The sequence below is a fragment of the Aulonocara sp. 'chitande type north' Nkhata Bay genome, linkage group LG2, assembly GCF_057382095.1.
Source record: "Aulonocara sp. 'chitande type north' Nkhata Bay isolate Kocher_YH1m ecotype deep benthic linkage group LG2, A_spYH_male_GT1.1, whole genome shotgun sequence".
Lineage (NCBI taxonomy): Eukaryota > Metazoa > Chordata > Actinopteri > Cichliformes > Cichlidae > Aulonocara > Aulonocara sp. 'chitande type north' Nkhata Bay.
Genome location: NC_141345.1, coordinates 30147885 through 30170574, shown reverse-complemented (window position 1 = coordinate 30170574; position 22690 = coordinate 30147885). Strand labels below are relative to the sequence as shown.

General features: G+C 39.6%; 1 protein-coding gene across 2 annotated transcripts in view; it reads right to left on the bottom strand.

Moving 5' to 3' along the window:
• Positions 1-577: 577 nt before the first annotated feature.
• cplx1 (complexin 1) overlaps positions 578-22690 on the bottom strand; it is a 72295-nt gene continuing 50182 nt past the window's right edge. For both annotated transcript variants that reach the window (XM_086258711.1, XM_086258718.1), the window contains exons 3-4: positions 10048-10223; positions 578-4287 (exon numbers count right to left, since the gene is read on the bottom strand). In XM_086258711.1, the coding sequence (XP_086114837.1) occupies positions 4093-4287; positions 10048-10223 (371 nt within the window). In that variant the 3' untranslated portion in view covers positions 578-4092. The remainder of the gene's footprint in view (positions 4288-10047; positions 10224-22690) is intronic.

Here is a 22690-nt window from a genome sequence, read left to right as displayed (position 1 = left end):
CGGCATTCCTTTATTATCTTTTCAGTGGATTTGTTTGATGTTAAAGGTCTGCTGTTACCCGTAAACCCATTATCACAGACGCACTTATGGCAACCAGTTTGCTATGAGAGATATGCCATTTGCATCTCTTTGATGTCTATGTACTCACTGTGACACGATCACAAGTCAGGTCTGCCTCCAATCACGATTTGAACGACAAACTGCATTCTGTTTACAGCCCTTTTCGCTTTTATTGAATAGATGTTGAAATTCCTTCTGAGAAAAAAAAAAAGTAAAAAATGCACAACAGTCATGTTGAGATGAAAAACAGGTTTGACTGACACAAACAGTAACATGTGAAATACATTAAAGGTTTTTGCACATACTTCCTCAACGAATGCCATGCAATGGGATATGATCCATGATGGCAGGCCACGTCTCAGAGTCACAAAGCGGGGATGATCCCGCCTCCCAGAAACACACTACATGACTCTACCACTCCTTCCATATATTGTTTTCTTTTTTTCTCTTGTACACACAGGTAGCTAAAGACTTGCTGCTGTACTGTTTGAATGCAGAAACACAAGACGATGAAAAATCATATGAAATCACTTTATTCTCAGTGTGCGGTGATTCCATTTTTGCAGGAAAGTTACAGACCGAAATATTAGTCTAAAATGGCATGCAGTGAGGCTAACAGGTGGCGCTTTGAAACACAGAGAGGACACGGAACGATTATATCAACAACCTTGCCTACATCGCACACCATAAGCATGCATACATGTTGGTCAACAAATAGGGAGCTACAGAGAAAGAGAGAGAGAGAGAGGAGGGGGGTGAGAAGATTTTGCAGTACAAAAGAATACACTAAATGAACATGTTTTTTTTTTCTCTCAAAATATCAACCACCAGAGGACAGGACCGGCTACAGACAAGAAAGAAAAACATACTGCACCAGACTAAATATCTTCTCAACAAGTACAGAAAAGAGAGAGACAGATGCAAGAAGAGAGAAACGTCAGACAGTTACATTCAAGTCACATCAAAAGATTTTTTTTTTCTTTTTTGTGCCATGTTTTTCAGGCAGCTTTTTAAATTCTATCAATGGCTGTATGAGTGGCACAAATGACTGACTGGGTGTCTGACACAGTCTACTGGACAACAGGATATTGATTACGCATGACTTGGGCAGTTTGTTTAGGCAGTGATCAAAAAGCCATTTGGAGCGCAATCAACCGACATTTACAAGATGATGATGATGATGATGATGATGATGATGAATGAGTCCATGATTATGTCAGTGGATGAGAAGCAAAGCTTGATCTGATTTCAGAGCACACTCACTCATAGCCTGAAGGAATGCACGCGCTAACGACGTTTGCTAAGGTGTTGTCGTCCTTTGCAGGGGCAGTAATTGTAGCTTTCTAGATTATTTTCTGGGCCAAAAAAAGAGATATTTCACTCATAAAGAAAGACCGTAGCTATAGGCTTGCTAATCCGCTAGCAATGAAAATATAAAATTCTTTAGCCGAGAACCCAATGAGACTCTAAGTGAAGGCTAAATATGTTTAACGTCTATGAAAAACATTACTAGAATACCTGAGAATTTTAAAATAAATCAGATATGCAGGAACTAAATGGGAATGACACCCCTTGACTAGGTCTAATACTACCAGCACTATTCTTTGGTTTGACTGAATAACTGCTGTGATGATGGATTTGAGTGCATGAAACATCTACTGGCTTCTAGCTAGCTGCTAACACACTGTAGGAACAGAGGCTGGCAAAGGCAGTTTACAGGTACAATAAAATCACAGGAAGTTCAATAAATGTGCTCTACAGATGATCTTACCACACTGTGCCATTTGATTTTGTTTTAACATATTCAGGGTATATATGTATATATTCACCATGATTACAGAGCTCACAAAACACAGAGAGAAGCTAAATTTCCCTTTCTCTACGCCACAGAAATACACAAGATCAGAATTAGTGTCATTTCATGGTTAGCTAGCTTAATAAAAACAGTCATAATGTGGCGAAACAGCTGGTTTTGAAAACCCTAATTTAACACCTACCTATGGCTACTGTGCACAAGTATTTTCCAACAAAATTTAACCGATCACTGCAAAAAGCACATTTATGATTTCCCCTAGACTTCATGCGGGACTTTTCCTAAATGGCAGCTAATATAACCTCTCCGCAGCAACATTTTAGTGCCATTAATCAGATTCAGTCTAGATAAATTTTGCGGTTACAGCATCAAATTTAAGTTATTCATTGTGATGTACTTGTAGGCTGAAAAGGCATTTACTGAGGTGTAGTGTAAATCTAAGTTTGCGTGTTACCAGCTCGAGTCTGGTGGAATGTCTGAAATATCTGGAATGTTTAACAAGACACTGGGAATGATGGAGAAATTTAAAGAAAAGGCATGAGGAGGATATATTTATTCCGTCCTCATTTGTTTTTAAATTTGTGCTATTACAGTTACCTGCAAGGCAGAGTAAACTGTAAACTATAAACAGCAGGTCAATGTTATTTTTTCAAGATGCCAAGGATGACTTTGATTTGTTAATGTCTGCTTGTAAAAACCTGTAGTTTGTAACTCTGAACACAAACCCTGGATGCCGTATGTCACGTGGATGAACACTTCTCACAACATTAAACGAATCATCCCACTTTCTCTCTTCCTTGTTTTAAGTAAATACCTCTGACCAATGCACTCTTAAGTCTCGCTACAGTAAGTAGCCACCCTCGCGTCTTTAACATCGACTAACATTAGGGATTAACTTCAAACACACAACAATGAAGATTGTCTGTTATTGCTGATTTGGGACTCGACTCCCATCAGTTAAACCAACGGACACGAGACAACTTCATTTTGAACAATATATTGCACTATTGTCACTGTCTGTTCACATATAGTGTATTCACAACATAGTTGTGTTTGGGAAGTGTCTTTTTAAAAAGTAAAATGATGAAAGTGTTAGCACGATTCAAAATTAACAAGCCTGGCCAAACGTTTACATTTCCTATTACAAAAAGCTGAGTGTGCAACACCACAGAAGGAAAAGAACTTTGTTTTTTTAAGCCTCAAACATGTATAGCCAGTGACTTTATAGAATTTAAGGATTTCATCTTACTCTTTTTAAGACAAACTTTATGGAGAACATTTATAATTTCCACCATGGAAGAACGTTTTAGACACAAAGTCAATTATCGCTTACTGTACACGGTGGTGGATGAGACGTTAACTAAATAAAAATGGAAAACCAGTTATTGCCTCAAATTTTCAGTGTATTTTGCTTCATCATAACAAAGGAAATGGTATCCATATATGTACTTCACAACTTTACTGCATGCTTAAAAAAGTAAACAAAACAAAGCAAAACAAAAAAGTTTCATTTCAACTGAATTCCTTCACTTTTGAGTTTACAGATGTATTGGCTTTGCCAGTGTTCGTACTACACATTTACATTAAAACAGTGAGAACATATGGGACAGTTTGTGGGAATGATCCTAACCAAGGAGAACCAATAAAAATGCAAGTATATATACACTGTATGTATCAAATATTAGCAAGAACATAACAGGACGATTCAATTAAATTTGATATGATTTGGATCATTTCTTACAAGTTAAAAATATGGCTTATACTCTTAGTTATCTTGTTATACGTCATATTTCACTGATATATAGTACTCTTTTTATATAACCGAGGCTATTTACAAACAAAAAGGGTGGATGATGGGTGATATCTGGTCGTATTCTAAGTGCTGGGCATTTTGAAAACATGGCATCAGTTTGCCTTAAGTAAAGACATTCGATCTGTGTAGGTGTTGCATACTTTTTAAAACACGATAATAATCACAGGTTATCAAGAAAGATCTCTGTCAGAGATATTAAAAAGTATGAATCACTGTGAGATCAGAAAGTTTAACTTAAGGGCAAAATCACAGCATGTTGTGTAATTCCAGGACACTTAGAAGTTGAGTTGACTGGGTGGGAGGGAGGTGAAGAAAGGTGTGGCTGCAGCTGGAGGTGGGGCAGGGTGGTACAGCATTGATTAGATGGACAATGTAAGAAGTTAACCATTTTCCTGCCAGAACGCTGTTACTTTTTATTGAACATATCCATGAGTGGTGCAGGGATGAATTTCATGACCGTATCCACGATGCTCTCTTCTTCCTCCTCATCGCCGCAGCCAGCAGGAACTGCTTTTTTCGGGCGGGTGAGGCTGCCCTCGGAGGCCTGCTCCATAGCAGCTGCTGCCTCGGCTTCCTTCTCCTCCTTCTTCTTGATGCCATACTGCACGGTAAAAGGGAAAACAGGTAAAAACAAAAAATAGTTAGAAAATGAACACCCTGTAGAGGTTGCAATCAAGACAGAAGCAAAGGATGTTACCATAAAACCACCAAATCTGTACAGGTAGGCTAGATGGATGAGTTGACAAAAAATTGAATTTTAGCATAATTCCTTTAAGTTCATGTAGTCAGTTTTGTTACAATGATGAAAATGGTTCTTTCAGTTGAATAAAGTCTATCCTTCAAGCTTGGATCCTCTACCAGAGGCCTGGGAGCTTGAGAGTCTTGCGCAGTATCTTAGCTGTTCCCAGGACTGCGCTCTTCTGGACAGAGATCTCCCGATATTGTTCCCGGGATGTGCTGGAGCCACTCGCCTAACTTGGGAGCCACTGCACCTAGTGCTCCGATTACCACTGGGTCCACTGTTACCTTCACCCTCCACATCTTCTCCAGCTGTTCTCTGAGCCCTTGGATTTTCTCGAGTTTCTCGTGTTCCTTCTTCCTGATGTTGCTGTCATTTGGAACCGTTACATCTATCGCTACGGCCGTCTTTTTCTGTTTGTCTACCACCATCAAGCCCGGTTGGTTAGCCACCACCATTTTGTCTGTCTGTATTTGGAAGTCCTACAGATTCCTTGCTCGGTCATTCTCCACCACCATTAGGGGTGTCTCCCATTTTGACCTCGGGACTTCCAGGCCATACTTGGCACAGATGTTTCTGTATGCTATGCCGGCCACTTGGTTACAGCATTCCATGTATGCCCTGCCAGCTAGCATCTTGCACCCTGCTGTTATGTGCTGGATTGTCTCAGGGGCATCTTTACACAGCCTGCACCTGGGCTATGCTTCATGCATGAAACAACACCCCATTCTCATTCACATACTTCCACTATGTGTCAAACCCGCTTGAGTCTCACAAGATACACAAAGTGTCCTTTGTTGTTGAGTTGTGTTGCCTAAACATAACAAAGCAATGACCAAAATTTCTAAACAGAACAGTGTCCTGACTGACAAACTTAAGCCTTTCCCTACCACAACCCCCTCAAACTCCTATTTACCTAATTTGTTCTGTTCTTTGTTACCAGATGAAGGAGCTCTAAAATCACTCAGCATCTGATATTAGTATGGAGGGTTCAAAAGACACCTATGACAGCAAGATCTGACAGCAAAGCTGTATCTGATGACAAGGGATTAGAATATGCAGTTTTATTAAATTTGTATTAAATATTCACCAACCAACCTGCATAGTTAAGGCCAAAATTCTTCACCAATTATGATCAACTAATTTTGTCAAGAACTTAGGGATAGAAATATGAATGAGTAATAAATTTCATTGTTACATTTCATTAAGCAGTATATTTGCCTCTTTTTAAACTCAACCCTTTATAAAGTCTATTCCTTCTGTCAATTAGTGTCTGTCCAAAAATGTATTTATTATATTTGTAGACACAGGGCCTTAAGCTAGTTAATTGTTTTTTTGTTTGTTTTGTTTTTTGCTTTAAAGGCTTGCAGAGAAAACTAGGATTCACTTTAAAATATCAGTTTCTTTTAAATATAGGAACATAAAGACATGAATATTTCAAGCAATTCCAGGAGGTGGTGACTGGTTAAAGCAATAAGTATTCTTATAAAGTAACAGATTTCTTAATTTGCATGGTTTAGCTTGAGGCTACACGCAAATTAGGCTAAACACAATGTATACAGCAACCTTTAGGTCCTGTTGCAACTGATTTCTGCAATTAGATGCAGAAAGAAGTTCAGGTTCTTGTTTTATTTTTGGTTATGTTTTTGTGGGTGTATATGGAGGCTTGAACTGCTGCTAGCTCTAATTTAACCTTCCTGGATATTTTATATAGCAATTACAGAGGCAGAGGCACTTGGCAGGTGTCCTGGACAAGGTTTGCTTTTAAAAAGCCCATTTTTAAGACTACTACTAAATCAAGAGTATGTTTGGAGAACAACAAGCTTGTTAAAACATTAAAGACATCAGCTGGGAAATGCATTCCACTAGTAAGTCCACTGACACAGCCATACTGTAATGTCTGTGAACAACTGCATTGAAGATAGTATGGAAATGATTTTGTATTTTATGAGTGATATGCCCATAACTAACCAAACACTGTGACAATATGACATGAAACATGAAACAAACAAGTCCAGACAGGCTGAAATAATTCATCGTTATTTCAACACGTTAGTTCAAGCACCACAATTGAACCTGAAGCTTTTATGAATTCAGAATAGATGGATAGATTGAATTTGTTGCCATACGGAAACTAGGATCCTGACCTCAATTTCTGCATTAAACCTGAGGATCTGTGTCCAGTTTTGTGTATTTTGTGCATTTGTGGTCATAGATTGAGAAAAATCAATACAGGAGGACTGCAAGGAAAAGGTTGCAGTGCACGGGGAGGTCAGCGGGCCGAGTGATAGTTGATCTTGAGGCAGGGAAGGGGAAAATGAGCTGCACTCCTCCATGACCTCTTGACTGCTTTGCCAGGCACACACTAATGTGATTCTGTGGCAATAAATATCTTAGAGGAGGAGTCGCAGTGTCCATTTCCACTGCAGAGAGGAACACAGGGCATAAGTGGGTATGTCTGTGGAGTGAAGCTGTACGACTGTTTGAGGGAACAACAGCTGAAAAAAAACTGTTGCTTTAAATATTTTTTGTTTTTTGCCTTCATGACTAAACCACTCTTTTGTCAAGATCTTATGTTTTTTCTCTTTGAGGTTTGAGGCTCAAAGACTTAATTACAGTTTAAAAAATGAAAAGACAGGCCTAAATCAGGTATCATAAGGAAAGAGTGGGAGTCGACCCTGGACAGGCCAACAGTCTATCACAGCACTAGCACAGCGACAGACTATAAGTCACATTTATGGCTGATTTGGATTAGCCAACAATGATTTTAGACATTATTTTTCAATTATACCGCATACTAAATTGTGTTTGATTACAATATATTATTTTAGGCTAGACTGGCTCAGATCAGGCCAACAGAAGAATCCTTCAGAACTGTTGAATTGTAGGTTTTCATTTCCTCGGTTCAGTTAAATCCACCGATTTTCAGAAACAGCATCAAATACTGATGTTTTGTCACATCTCAGCCTTAACCATCAAATGGTGAGGAACGACATCAATGCTAAAGGACAATGTTTGTGTATCTTTAGGTGGGTCAAACTCACAGCTCATCGGGTGTATTTGCTTGTAAACAATCCCTTGCATACATACACTGGGTAATATGCAATGTTAATGTTAAGTTAACAGCTTTTCCAAAACCTAACCAAATGCTTTAGGTGTCTTAAACTAAGAGGTGTCTTAAAAACAAAAAGAAAAAAAGAAAACCCAAGTGAAAATTAAGCAAAACAAAAACATGAAACTTCCATATAGGACACAAACTGCAGTCCCTAGCAAACGTTTGACTCACTCAGCCCCTCCAGGCTGCAAACGGACTGTCAGAGGTTGAGTGGTTGGTGGATGTTGTTGCCATTTTAAAAAATGATGTAATCTCTCAGCACTGATGCTTTCCTGTGTCCTCAGTAGTACATATGAGCATAGATATCATGTCGACTGCTTTACTGACAACATTTTATATACCAGTAATAATTCATAAACTGTCACAAATCTTTCAATACCAAAAGTATATTAACACTCCAGCTGCTGCAGTTGGAAAATGTGGGAATCCTCATATACATATCTTCAACAATGACTATTTTAAAGATGTGACTATGAAGAAAAGTTTAACTTCAGCAAGATCGAGAAGCTAAATATTTTTTGACTGGCTGGAGGGGTGTATCTTACTTCAGTACCTAAGAAATATTTCTTCTGAATTTCCGACAGAAATAAAACAAACATTGGTGTAATTGGTTGATGTAGCTCTCTTCTATAACTCCCTCTGTTTCCACTCGGTCTCTCTTTCTTTTTTAGACTTGTTCCACAGTAACAAAGACTTGCATCAGTTGAAATGAACAGCCATGCTTAGTCAGCCCCTCTCACCTTGCTATAATCAAACGCTTCCCAAAGATATGCTGTCATATTGCTCTTTTTTGAGAGAGCGAGAAGGAACTCCAAACATAGTTTTATAAGAGCTACACATAGAAAAGTTTCAGTCTCTCTCAGGGCATTCAAGTCAAATATCTAATGCATTATTAGCAGTGTCAAGGGTAACCCTTCCCGGCAAGCTGCAGACACTTTGATCATCATATCTTATTACAGCTTAATCAAATTTTAATTTAGACATTATCAAAGCCAGAATTATCTTGGTGACATAAAAAGTCAAGAATTTCCATTGAACTTTGAAAATGAACTCCAGAAGGGAATATGTTTAAGGATCTATATCCAGTAATTTAAAAAAAAAAAAATTAAGAGTGCAGAGTTTTAAATCAAAACAGAAGGACTAATATATAGTCCAGTTTTTTAAACCTCCATTCTCCATTAGCTAATTCATTTGAAAGTGCAATTTGCAGTATAAAGCTTGATTTATAGTACTTGTTGAATCCTAATAGAGCCATGCCAGAGAGGCTGATGCTGTTGATTATATTTGTGCAATGGTCTCGCTGCACTGTTTTGTGACCATGAGTGAAGCTGAGCTGTTTATGACGGGCCTGAAGCTAATCGGTCTCGAACAACAGTCACCAAAATGCAAGAGATGTTTTTTTAGAGCCGATTGAATTTATTGCAGCCAGTGTATAAAAGATGGATGTAACCACCATGACTTCACCCTCTGGTTCTGACCCTGCAGTTTGAAGCCTCAGTATGTTTATCACTATGTTTTTTTCTTTGTTTTGTTTTTTGAGTCAGATGTTGCAGTTTTTGGATCAGAAAGGGTAACTGTTGAGTTATTAGCCAATATCACCTAGACTGGTTTGCAGCCTGGATTCATGGCCCTGTGTGGGCTGAACACAGACACATATATCACTGACGACTTTAGTTAACAAAATAGTAAAACCAAAACTGAAGCACAAACTTCTGGACAGTCTGTACCTCATCACAAAAACAAATATTTCTCAAATAATTTCATTACAAAAGCTCAAGCAGCATAAAATGAGCAGAAAGGTCCAGATCAGTGACTCCAACTGTCATCAAACACATGCAAAAAGTGCACGTTTTTAAGGAAGCCTGAGGAAATGCAGGTTTTGGGATGTTGAGTTTGATGCTTGGTTTATAGACATGTTAGCAGAACTATACGAGAAGCAAAAGCAGCATCTCTCTACGACTAAAGCCAATCCCACTTTGTTTTACAGAAGTTATATTTGTTTTTTTTACACTGTTTCTATTCTCTCCTTGTCCAATTTAGGGTCAGTCGGAGGCTAGAGCCTATTCTGTCTAGGGCAAGAGGCGGGGTATGCCCTAGACAGGCCAGTCTGTCACAGGGCTAATACAGACAAACGGGCAAGTGTTCATACTCACATTCACAGCTAACGTCAATTTAGAATCACCAGTTAACCTAACCCTACTACTTGCATGTGTTTGGACTGGGAGAGAAAGCTGGGGAGTACCCAGAGAAATGACACAATCTCCACACAGAAAGGCCCCGGACAGGTGGCGGAGCTGAACTCACGACCTCACGACCTTCTTGCTGTGAGGCTGTAACCATGCTGCCCAAGTTTACATTGCATATTTCTACTAAACAGACCTGTTTGTAAGCATGTATAACAGCTGAACAGCAGTTTGTTTAGTCTGTGGACTGGATAACAGTTTAAGAACAATGAGAGCTCTTTGAGCATGATTAACTCGTGAGGCTCTATTAGTATTGAAGTTTACCTTATCCCTGATGCCCTGTCGGATGTTTTCTCTCTCTGCCTCCATTCTTGCATATTTGGCCTTCCTCTCCTCTTCCTGTTGCCTCAGCGCTTCTTGTCTTTCCTCTTCTTTTTTCTGAGCATCAGGATCCTTCTCCTCCTCTCCACCAAGCATCTTGCCCATGTCTTTGGTGGCCCCTGTTGTTGGTAATAGACAGAAAGAAATTGTGAAATAAAAGAAATTCAGTCATTTCTTTTATGGAGTGACACTGGCAGTTCATAGTGATTGCACATAATAGATCACAGCTATCGGGCTGGTTTTCAACATCTGATGTGCCCAGCATTACATCTGAAATCTGGATAATTCAATAGATACTGCTTTGTATTTAAATCCTCTCAGGCCAGTGAATGCATCCAGAAATGCATACACTATTATATATTGTACATATATTTATTAGTTTCAGGTTGGCCATTCTTGTATTTTGCTCGTTTGTGTTGTTGTGTTTGCACATCTCTGTTGCTTGTGGGGCTCGCACACAAGAATTTCACTCGCATGTGCTGTGCCAGTGTGCCTGCACATGTGATGTGACAATAAAAAGTGATTTGTGATTTGTGATTTGTGAAAGAGCAGCACTTGACTGAACCAAAGACAAAAGGGTCTGACAATAGAGAGAACAAGAGGTGAGCAGCACGAAGAGAGCTGAGATAAAAGACTGTAATAAATTATTAGCAATTCTCTTGATTGCCTTTGTGCTGCTCATTTTGGCCCTTTACTATCTCCAAGAGGAATTTAGATACAAGCGCCCACTTGGACCATGGGTTAAGACCAGAGAACAAAGGGCATGGGGAGCAGTTGAAGGGACAATAACAATCAGACACAGGGGCTCATTCTGCTACTGACGTCTGAACTTATTAAATATGTAAAAACTGAGGATGGAGAATGTGGTAAAAAGATCTTCTGTGCTTCACAGCTGGCTGCTGAAGGTTTAACCAATGTGTATCTTATCTGTTCAATTTAAATGCTGCTTATCTTGGAAATTAAACATTCTATCACTGATCTGTATCTTAAATGTGAATGTTTGTCAGCGATGTTTACGTGGCATTAATGAAACACCTGATTCTGATTTTCGGGAAGTGTAAAAAAGAATAGAGAGAGAGAGATGCCAGAAAGTCTTTTTAATGAGGTGCTCTCTTGATGAAGGCTGGATTATCGAAAGTCCTGCTGGTGCTAGCAAAGCTGCAGCAGGCACTGACATACTGCTCTATCTGGACCACTTCTTTTGTGTATGTGTGTGTGTGTGTTAGTGGATTATCTGGTGTGTGTGCTGCAGGCGTCAATTGGCATTCCTCATACGTCACTATATGGCCAGTGTGTTTATTTCCACCCCAGCGCCTCTTGGAATCATTCTGTAATTTACATCAAGCTTCAGCCAAGGAACACGCCTGCCTTTGTAGAAATACACGGGATGTAAGTGTCTGAACATTAATCACACACGGCAACCGTGAACTTTTTATAGGAAGAAAGAATATTAAAACATTGGCTTTGGAAAAAAAATGCATTAAACATGCCAGCTCCACACTGTCAAAGCTTTCAGAGCTCAAAGTAAGCCAAATACTGCGCTGGAAATTGATCAAATAAAAATATCTTCCACACAGATCTTTGCCCCTGAGAGGAAATATTTTGTTTGTTTTCCATTTGATTGTGTTTTAAAAGGTATGATTACTGGCCTAAGATACAAATCCATCCAGGAAAACATAACACTCACTGGTATTGATGCTTTATGCTTGAAATGGTGCCCGGGGTCATTTCAATGTTAAGCAATTCAGCTAACCAGTTCACGACCCTTTTAGTGTCCTTCAGGATGAGTGTCCCACAGTCTTATTCACACTCAGAGCAACAAGAATGTTGGTTTAAAAACCCTCCGCTATCATCTTTAAAGTGACAATCACTTGAAAAGCCAAAGATCAAATCAGGAAGTTACCCAGGCTAATCCTGACTGTCAGTCTGCATGTTGAGCTGCTCCCGAGGTGCTTTTGCACACTGGCTTAACACGGAGCCCAGCCTGTATGTGCGGACTCCAGAGGCATTAGCTCTTCTTTCCGGCTCGCTGGCTGGAAGCAAGCCAGCACTCTAACAGTGGTCTGACGAATCTTGAACCCATGACTCTCTGCTCACTTCCAACTTGAAAGAAGGGAATTGATTTTAATGAGAACTGGACCTTTGGACATGGGTAAATTTGAAATACACTCGGTTCTCCCTCTGCCCTTGGCCCAGCGTACTTGCTTTCACTGTTAGGGCTTTTGCTTCCTCCACCGCTCTGGGCTTGACTGTAAAGCTGAGCTTCACTGGTTCTCTGGAGGAAACACTCAAAGACTGAGCCATCTGTTTAGGCGGTGAAATTGATGAGACAGCGATGACCTTAAGGTTCTTGGCTGTAGTTTGAGCTTGCCATATTGACATACCAGTACAAGCCCCAGTCGTTACTCATAAAGCGCAGGGTGATTGCTAATTAATGTTTCTTCACGGTAACTCTTTAATGTCTCTCACACATGGCATGCTGTCATATTGAGAAGGTAGTGCATCATCATTGATATCTGTGAGATTTTATGATATACATGTCAAACATCTGCTTGCACAGTGAGCAAACGTGAGCCCTTTAAAGGCAGTCTATGTTAAGTCTTATTTTGATAGTTTTATCTCTGCTAACCAGGTGGCACGTTGCTTTTGATAGTCCTCAGCGTCATTCAGCTGCCTCTTCAGTAAGCCTCCTCGTCTCTCAGTGACCGCAGACAGACTCTCTATGCCATCTTGGGCAACTTGTTCTTGTGCTCTCCAGCCTTGGGGAGCTTGGCATAGTAGCCTTTCTACAAGTGCAGTTTCTGGTGGGAGTATCCCTACAACTTGCAACAAAAGTTCTGCTGCTGCTAACTGAAATCATGAATTCATAGAAAGAAGAGAATCTCTGGAGATGCCATGACAACAGTGGCCTTCCTAACCTGCAGGTAGGAAAACTAAAGATGGGACGAGGTGGAGGAGGATGGCTGGTTACTTACAACTGCAAGTTTTACAATAAAGATTGTATTTGTTGTCAGTTTTTATTGTCTCTGCGGGTAGAAAGAAATAGCTGCTAGCTGTCATTATAGTTTAGTCTCTCTGTGAGGCTGTTATCTGTTCATATTTGCTATAGATGCCATAATTTATTTCCAATTCTTAATATTAGTTAATTGACTTTACAGTGCCTACAATAAGGAGAGAATTTCAAATGAATTTTTGACTTCAGTCCAAAGTTGGCCTGTGATTAATCTCATCTCCACACTCAACGTGAGGTAAAAATTAACAAATAATGTTGTAGGAAAAAAGCTGCAAAAGCGTGTTTTTTAAAAGACACATGCTATCAGGATTACGATGCTGTTTTCATCTGCTGTTATGATCCTCTTGCTTTCTGTGCAATCACATGTTTTCCTTGCAGGCACCAAGGAACTCTGGGGTTTAATTAAAAACATTCTCTATGCATTTCTAAAGAATTCAGATTTGTTTTAGGTTACTTGTTTGGTATAACACAGAATATGTGTAGCCTAGAGATTATTTATTTTTGTCTGTGCCTTGCCTCAGGTTGAAGTGCTGAATTAAACTTTGCTTTCCTGTGACTTTGTTGGTTGCTTGAGGAGATTTTCCAAATCTTGTATGAGCAGCAATTGTCACAGAAGCTGAGTAGACTCTACAAAGAAGATACCCTTAATCACTTAGGGCTAATACAGTCTTCTTTGGCCAAGCTGAACAGAGAAACTTTTAAAACTCAAAGTAGTTATTATACGTTAGAGTCTGCAGACACAAATTAAAATGCAGCACGACAGATACTGTTACCTTGTCTGGGTTTATACTTTATTAGATATATATTCCTACATTCCTGTCATTGATAGGTTTGTAGCATAAACCTATTCGCTGGAACGTTAAGACAATATAATTACACTGCAAGCAAGACGCAAGTAGGCAAACTTCTTCATGGTACTCGTGCACGGGAGAGAACCAGACAAACGCCGTTCCTTCGCTTGACCCCAGTAGCTCTCGTCCGTCCTCCCGTACACTGTCCTTTTATTGAGGTTACATGAATATGCATAGGTTCATTAACATACGACATACTGTGTGTGTGTGTGTGTGTGTGTGTGTGTGTGTGTGTGTGTGTGTGTGTGTGTGTGTGTGTGTATGTTACTGCTGATCAAAGGGTCATAAAAGCACACAAGCAAACATCCTTGGTTAGGAAGAGGGTAGACTAGACCCCCCCCCCCGGTGAGGAAGTCCAGCAGTTCATCTAAACAGAAAAGCACTTAGACTAGAACAGATGTAACTACGTTAATCCTACCATAACAATTAAACAAGGTACAAACTTTCCCATGCTCCCAGTGTGGAATGCACACCAGGCCTCTGTAGCCCGTTAAAGATCACACAACTTATCACTACACAATTAATTATACACTTCTAAGCATCTATGGTTAAACATTTCTAAGCATAAATGACAATCAACAATACAACTCTATCATTCCCCCCTTTTCGACATTTATGCTAGAAAAGTTCCCAGTTATGAATACCTCATGTCTGACAGCTTTAAGGCAAACATTGTTATATTCAGCATATGTTAAATCACCCTAAATTACTGAAAAAGTACACAGTTTAACAAACGTATTAGCAGTTATCCCATTCCTCATTGAGCTCATCTCATGGCAAACTGCATCTTACGAGCAAACAAAGAAATTGTTAATTTAATAGTGAAAATAAAAAAGTAACATTTTCAAAAACATCTCAGCTTGGTAATGCTTCCTCCAGGTGTGCACATCACATGTCTCTCTGCAGAGTGGTTTGAGTTCTGCAGGGCGTCATGAATGTCTCTTCCAGTTGTTTCCATCATTGTCCATAGGACCAGAGTCCAAACGTATGTAGAATAAACATTCAAACATACCAGTTGGTTTTGTTGTTTGTCAACATGGGTCTCAGCTATTTCCAAAGCTGCAGACCTCTCAGCACTCTAGTTTTATGGCCTCCCATTACCTCACTTCAGGCCTTCGTCCTGTGAGGGGGATATTTATGACTCCTTCATTGTCCTTCATTGTCCATACTCTGCAGAAAACACCTCTGTGGAAAGGGTGCAGGGTTGTCTTACTGCTATTATGATCCCAGCAGCCTTCAGAGTGTCATCGTATGCACAGTACAGTGGCACATTAGGTGATGTTCATAGTAAACTGCTGTCATCACCACCATAGCTTCTGGTTCCTGTGCTTTCACAGAATCATGATGTCATCCTCGAACTCCTTCTGCGCTGTCGATGGAGCTTGGCACGCTCCTCATCCCCTGAGTGTTTATGTTCCAACGCTGCTGAAGGTTTAAGGCAGAGCACGTCGTACACCTTAGTCGTCTTCCTCAGCGTCAATATTGAATCTTTCATTGTATTTAAAATCTTGCTGTGGGAAGTCTCCTCTTGATTTCCTGGAAGCTTAGTAGCACAGCTCTCTGTGTCATGTCTGCTGTGCTGAAGATGATCTCTGATCCTCCTGAAGCCTCTCTCCCATCTTGTATTTTTAGATGTTTCATACATGGTTCAGCATTTTAGTTGTTTTCACAGGTGTGCTCTATATCTCAACAATGGCTCATAATGAGACGACAGTCTTTCACACAGGTCAAGTGTCTCTATGCACTTCATTAGTTTAAATATTTACCTATATCACTTCACCTCACATGTCATTGTACTGAATTTAAGCAACCACAAGCTTAATGTAGATTACTTTTAACAACTATCCACCTCAATTACGTCCATGGTCTGGCACACAGGCTGTTAACATTTTGTGTCAGGAAGGGGTGGGGGGAAAGCCACCCACCAGAGCACAGCTGCTGATGTGGGCTGGCCTTTTCCACACACTCCTGGTTGCTTAGGAAACCCATGATAACAACAACAGCTGCTGACGTCACACACCACGCGGTCTGCTCCGCACACACAACAACAACAACGAGACGACGACGAAAATGACAATAACACAAAATAGGCCTACTCCGGACTCACACCGGACCGCTCGGGACCCTGACCCAGCTGTGGGACGCTCACCCACTCGCGCGACAAAACCCAATGAAGGGACGCTCGGGACACACACCCAGGGCGATTTCAAAACCGGACACACACCAGACGCTTGGGACCCTTGGGCGATTTAACCAAAACTTCTTTTTCGGGACACAAACCCAGTTATCGCTCCACAAAGCAGCGAACTTCTCAACGCCTCACAAAATGGCGGAGACTGCACAATGACACGGTTATAGAGTCGGCCTCTTTAAACTTACTTGGCGTTGCTTAGCGTGTAATATCAGCCTGAATTCCGCCGATCGCCATTCATCGAGGAGAAGGACAGACAGCGAATCCACAGGAACTTCCTGGCTGACGTCAGTCTTTCAGCGTGCCTCCCCCCCCTCGGTGAATGCGATCCCAGGGAGCCGGCATCGAAGGACCAATTAATGATAGGTTTGTAGCATAAACCTATTCGCTGGAACGTTAAGACAATATAATTACACTGCAAGCAAGACGCAAGTAGGCAAACTTCTTCATGGTACTCGTGCACGGGAGAGAACCAGACAAACGCCGTTCCTTCGCTTGACCCCAGTAGCTCTCGTCCGTCCTCCCGTACACTGTCCTTTTATTGAGGTTACATGAATATGCATAGGTTCATTAACATATGACATACTGTGTGTGTGTGTGTGTGTGTGTGTGTATGTTACTGCTGATCAAAGGGTCATAAAAGCACACAAGCAAACATCCTTGGTTAGGAAGAGGGTAGACTAGACCCCCCCCCCCCCCGGTGAGGAAGTCCAGCAGTTCATCTAAACAGAAAAGCACTTAGACTAGAACAGATGTAACTACGTTAATCCTACCATAACAATTAAACAAGGTACAAACTTTCCCATGCTCCCAGTGTGGAATGCACACCAGGCCTCTGTAGCCTGTTAAAGATCACACAACTTATCACTACACAATTAATTATACACTTCTAAGCATCTATGGTTAAACATTTCTAAGCATAAATGACAATCAACAATACAACTCTATCAGTCATCATGAGCTATTCTCACCATCTCATTTGCACTTCCACTGATACTGAAATGTAAATTTATGCTAGCAAAATTGGATCACACTATGCAGAAAATATATTTCTACCCCAAATTAAAGTCATATATAAAGGAGGTTTTGAAGGGTGTTTGATTTTTGTTTGATTAAATTGTACTCATCAGTATTGTCTCATATAAATAGGTTTTCAAAGTGAATCATATTCTTCTTTTCCAGTTAACTGACATATTTCTAATTGTCCAGATGAATAAGCTGTGTTATATTTAGGCATTTTTCAATAGAAAGAAGCTGTAACATCAGACTGATATATCGTCTGTGGCTGATATAACTTTTTCTTCCTGATTTTTTGTCAGTTCCCATGTTGCTGTTATTCTACGCTCGCTTCTCCCAAACCTCTGCATGACTAATCTCAATGCTCAAGCCTAATTAGCTCATCTGATTGTGACAAAGTTGTTGTGTAAAACTATGAGACATTTATTGTTCCCCAAAGCCTTGGTATCATCAAAAGATGCCAGCTATGAAGTCTTGAAGTAGTACAGTGAGAAAGCCCTTGAGGAAGAGCTAAGAGCCTCAGTTATGGTTAGAAAAACGTCATAAGATGGTTTAGAGTACTCCATTAGAAGACACAATGCACCACAAAATCAGTCTTTTACAGATTTATAAGATCACTTGTTGTTGTTGTTTTTTTTTTTATGTTAAGACCATGAAAGGTTTTTAGTGGGTTGCTACATTACCTGCCCTTAGAGATTATTTAACCAAGCCAATCAAGCTCATGCACAAGGAGATATGATCTGTAATGTTCAAGATCAAAGATGAAAGTTGAAAGTTAATGTATCCAAAAAACATTATATTATAAACCTTTCATCATACCCATGGCTCCTTTTTAATGCAAAGAGAAAGAGAGTGGTTCTTCATGGTATCTTATAATGTCTGTTAAGTAAGAAAACGCTGTTGAAATAACTAATATCAAATATATATCAAAGCAATCTCAGACTGTATGAGGATACCAGATCCAAACTACAACATGGTCAGCAATCAGCCAGGAAACAATGAACAATAACAATAATAATCTTAATCATGGGATAGAAAAAGCCTCCAAAGTCTCAAGACTATTTGTTGTACTATTTAAAAACAAAAATATCAATATTTTACCTCAGACTGTGAATCATTCCACACATATTAAAAAAAGTTGACCTCTTTATCTTAAACTCAGAATGTATTTTCATTCATTCAGAATGATTCCATTAATACTTTAAAAACGAATACACCTCATTAAATCTAAGCTTGAAACATGACATGAAACAAGACAATTATGTCTGTCTGCATGCTAACACATACAAAACGTATACTGAAGAAAACCATACTTTTAAGTTCAGTATATAATGAAATTTTTTGGACTGATTAAACACTTGAGATTTGAACACGGTGGAAAAAAAACCTAAATCTGACATTGCAATTGAGCCACCAATCTGAACATTTCAATCTGAGCCACAAAGATAAAAATGCTGATATTGCTGGAGGAAAATATAACAACAGAACCACTGAGTTCTGTAGCAAAGTTCATGGCAATCCATTCAATACTTGTTGAGACATCTAATTATAAAAAATGTCAACTTTAGGGTTGGTGAGCAAAAATCTCTTTCAGGGTACCATGAAAGGCAGAACCAAATTTCAGTGCAATTGACTGACTGGCTGAACTCATTCAATACCTGACAGACAGGTGTTGCCATTTCATGAATTATAACGCTTGAGTGTCTAAAACCATTTTTTTTCAGTCACTGCAATACACCAGAAGCACAGCATCAATGCTAATAATCACATCACTTCTATAAATAGAGTAAGCTGTATTTATGCGTGTCGTCTCATTACGGCTTTTAGGGGCATTTTTTTTTTAGTTCAGCTGAGACATAGGGGCTGATTATAAAGGAAGAAAAGACTTGGTGAGAATAAGGGTGAAAATTTAAAAGGGGATAAGGAAGAAGTTGGAAAGTTGTGGATGGTTGGTCTAGGGACGGATTAAACTGTGCAGAGTTACATAAAAGCTGGCATTGGATTTGGAAAAATGTGGAAGCATCGGTGGTACTCTGCATGTGTGCATGGATGAAACACTGGAAAATGAAAACAAAATGTACAGGTCTCCATTGTGCTATTAAAGTAAGATTGAGTGCATGTCCTCCAGGTGCATTTGAGCTCCAAGAGCATTTCCTCTGAGTAAGTGCGTGAGCTACAGTAGCGTGTTTCATCCTGATAGACTCGGTGAGATCACGAGATGTGTCCCCTGTGGAGCACAACGCATCTGAAGGACAGAAAGGGAAATGGGAGCAAAGTCAAAAGAAGGGAAAAGGGAAAGAAAAAAAAACCAAATAAACAAGGTAACATGTAAAGTGTGAGCAAGAAAATTAGAGAGGTTGAAATAAAAACTGGCAGTGCAGAAGATTTAGAAGAAAACAGTATATCAGAGATAAGTTAAAGAGCTAAAAAACAACAACAACCAAACAAAAAAAACAAAACAACAACAATTAAAAAGAAATCAAGAGAAGAAAAGAAACTTGTGTATTCAGTTAGGAGAAAAGACATAAGCAGAAAGACAGGGCAGTGACTGGTAACAAAGGAAAAGCACAGAGAATGATGACTGAATGATAAATGAAGTTAGGTGGGAGAACAAAAGAATAATGAACATATTCCTAAATGACAAAAGATTTCTCAAAAATGATTTAATGCACTGTGAGAATGAGATTGCTGCTGCAGAAAAAAAGTGATAGCATAAGAGAGGAAAACAGCAGGACCAGCTCAAGGACTCTGTGTTCCTGCTCTCCCATCTGTCACTACTACTCAGCAGTCCCATAGCTGCCTACTGTCAGGTCCCCCCATCTTGACTCCAGTGGGTCGGACCATCTTCATCAGCCTCCCACCCTAACCTGGATGGTCCATAATCCCAGTGGGAAAACTACTAAAGACACCATGCATGGCTGCATTCTCTTTCAGTGCCTTCCACAAGTGGGATCCCACATCTTTTAGAAGCTATGACTCGTTCCCTCAAATTGCAAGATAAAATAATATATAAAATATATTTTTAAAACCTCAGAATGGTGTAATGTTACAGAGGAGGAAATTCACAATATTGCTGATAAGAGGTGAAATGTGGTTTTAATTTACGATGGGCAAAAAAAGGTGGGGCACATCCGGGAAAGGTCAGCAGCCCATCACAGGGCGAGCACAGAGAGAAACAATCACATCCACGCCAGTTAAGTTAACAAGCATGTCTTGGAAATCTAAATTGAGTTATTTAGATCAATGAATGGGCATGACGAACATCAGAGGAGGTATTATGTACCATGACTCATCAAAAACCAAAGTAAAGTAAGCACAAAGCTTTTACATTTACTGATAGATTAAAAAGGATGCTCCAGTTTTTCCAGATTTTAGATTAAAATAGTCTAAATACAATTTTAGATTTAAATAATCTAAAATAACTATGTGACAAAATTGGTGACCATTTTTTTAATTGGATTCAATAATTACCTCACATGCATTTTTCCTTGACTGGATTAAAACAGTCATGCTGATGTCAAGGAACCAATGGGGCGTCAGCGTAGGTGTTTATAAAGTGTCAAAATTTCTTGCCAACTTTTTAGAGGTGCCATAGAAGTTGTGGTTGCATCGTGATGCTTTAGATCTGTGGCTGTGTTTCAACTCCTACACAAAGTTTTATCAGTGTCAGACCTTGAAAAGATCTTTTGTTGAAGCAGCACTGAGTCACTTTTCACACTGAGCTGTCTGTTCCCGTCCTAACTATTGACTCGTTCTCGGAGACTGGTATGGTTTTTGGAACACAGCTGTCCTTGGAGAGCTCTAGCCACACTTAGTGTTGGAGAAAAGGAGAAAGCCCCGTTCAGTACAGAAGATTACTTCTCTATTGCTATGAGTGACAGGCTGACCAGGGAAAGATTATTTTATAGTGCAACTGCGCCAAGTTAAATCTTCTCTGTCCTTGAGCGAGAGACAGAACCATCTCCTTTTCATTCCTTGTACATTCTTATGCATAAGAGAGTGTCCTTTAAGTGGCCTTATGTATAACACTTTTCTTCTACCAAGGTAATTGAAAGCATTAACTCACTAAAATTAAAGCATTACGCTACGACAATAATAAGGAAAAACGGATGGCATATTGGTGGATAGAAAACAGATTCACTGTACAAGTTTGTATGGGGATCCCATTGTTTCTTCATTAACACTTTGCATTATAGCATATCATTACAACATGCCAATAAGGATCAGTTTTATTTAAAAGAATAACATAAAAGACACCATGTAGCCTTCATGGGGGACATGGCTAGCAGAAATAAAAATACTATGTAAATGAGGCATAAAAGAAACACCGAGCATTCTGACTTCCGAGTTATCACATCTATGAAACCATAAAGCTCCAGATTTTTTGAGTGTACACAGTAGTCCAATACAGATGCTATGACACTGAGCGAAAAGACTGGTGTAATACCAACCTAATGCCTAATTGTGGTAACCAAGGAAAAGCTATGCAATGTGTTTATCATTAAGCATGCGTTTAAAGCCATTATTCTCTATAAATGTAACCAAAGTGACAGAAAAGTTAAAGTCAAAACCAAAGTAACATGAAGCCAACCCCGCCCCATTGTGTTAAATAATTTTTGGAAGAGTGAAACAATGCGATGACGTGTTGGGAATTGAGTCTGTCCTTGCTGTTATAGGTTAAAAGGCAGTATGACAAAGGTAAGCTCAGCAGTCTTTTGCAGGGCCAGTACTGACAGACAGAAAGACATTCACACCTGTGACCAATTTATAGTCAGGACACCTGCACAGCCACAGGGAGAACATGCAAACTCACACACACGGATGCTAAAGTAAAATTTGGATTACTTTTTGATCTGAACAGGAAACATTAGACTGCTCTCCTTCCCTGTCAGCCACACACAGCCAAGCAGTTCCAGTGATGTTAAAGTGACACTAGAGAGTGTTGTTTTTAACTTCCTGTGGTATTTTTAGTGATTGCTTGAGAAGATCAGGAGTATGACAGCCCTCTAAAGTGGAGTGCAACTGGCCCTGATTTGTATCCATCTCAGGAAATCCCAGATGGATGAATTCAGATTTACTGAAGAGATGCAATACAGAAAAAGATACATGAAATAAAGAAGTATGAATGAGGCCATATTGTCACCATCTGCAAATTCAGAGGAAAAACGATGTTTACTGCCCTATTTGTTTACAACATTTGATTTATGATGACAATCAATCTAGAGGATTTTGGTTGAGTATTTTTCTTTAATTTTACTTTAGGAATGAATGTTATTTAAAACCAATTTGAAGAACTAGATTAGAAAAATATTTATTGAATGACGTGGACATCCCAGTGTTCCAGCAAGTAAAAACTGATGATGCACGATGGGGGTAAAGTGGCCTCATTTTTCCAGATTCACTGAATACCTCAGTAAATCTCTGGGGCACAAGGGAAAAGGAGGCTTGAGCTACATCATTCCTGTGCTTTATCACCCATTTGCAACCAGTATCATTGGAAGGCAGCCTCGCAGA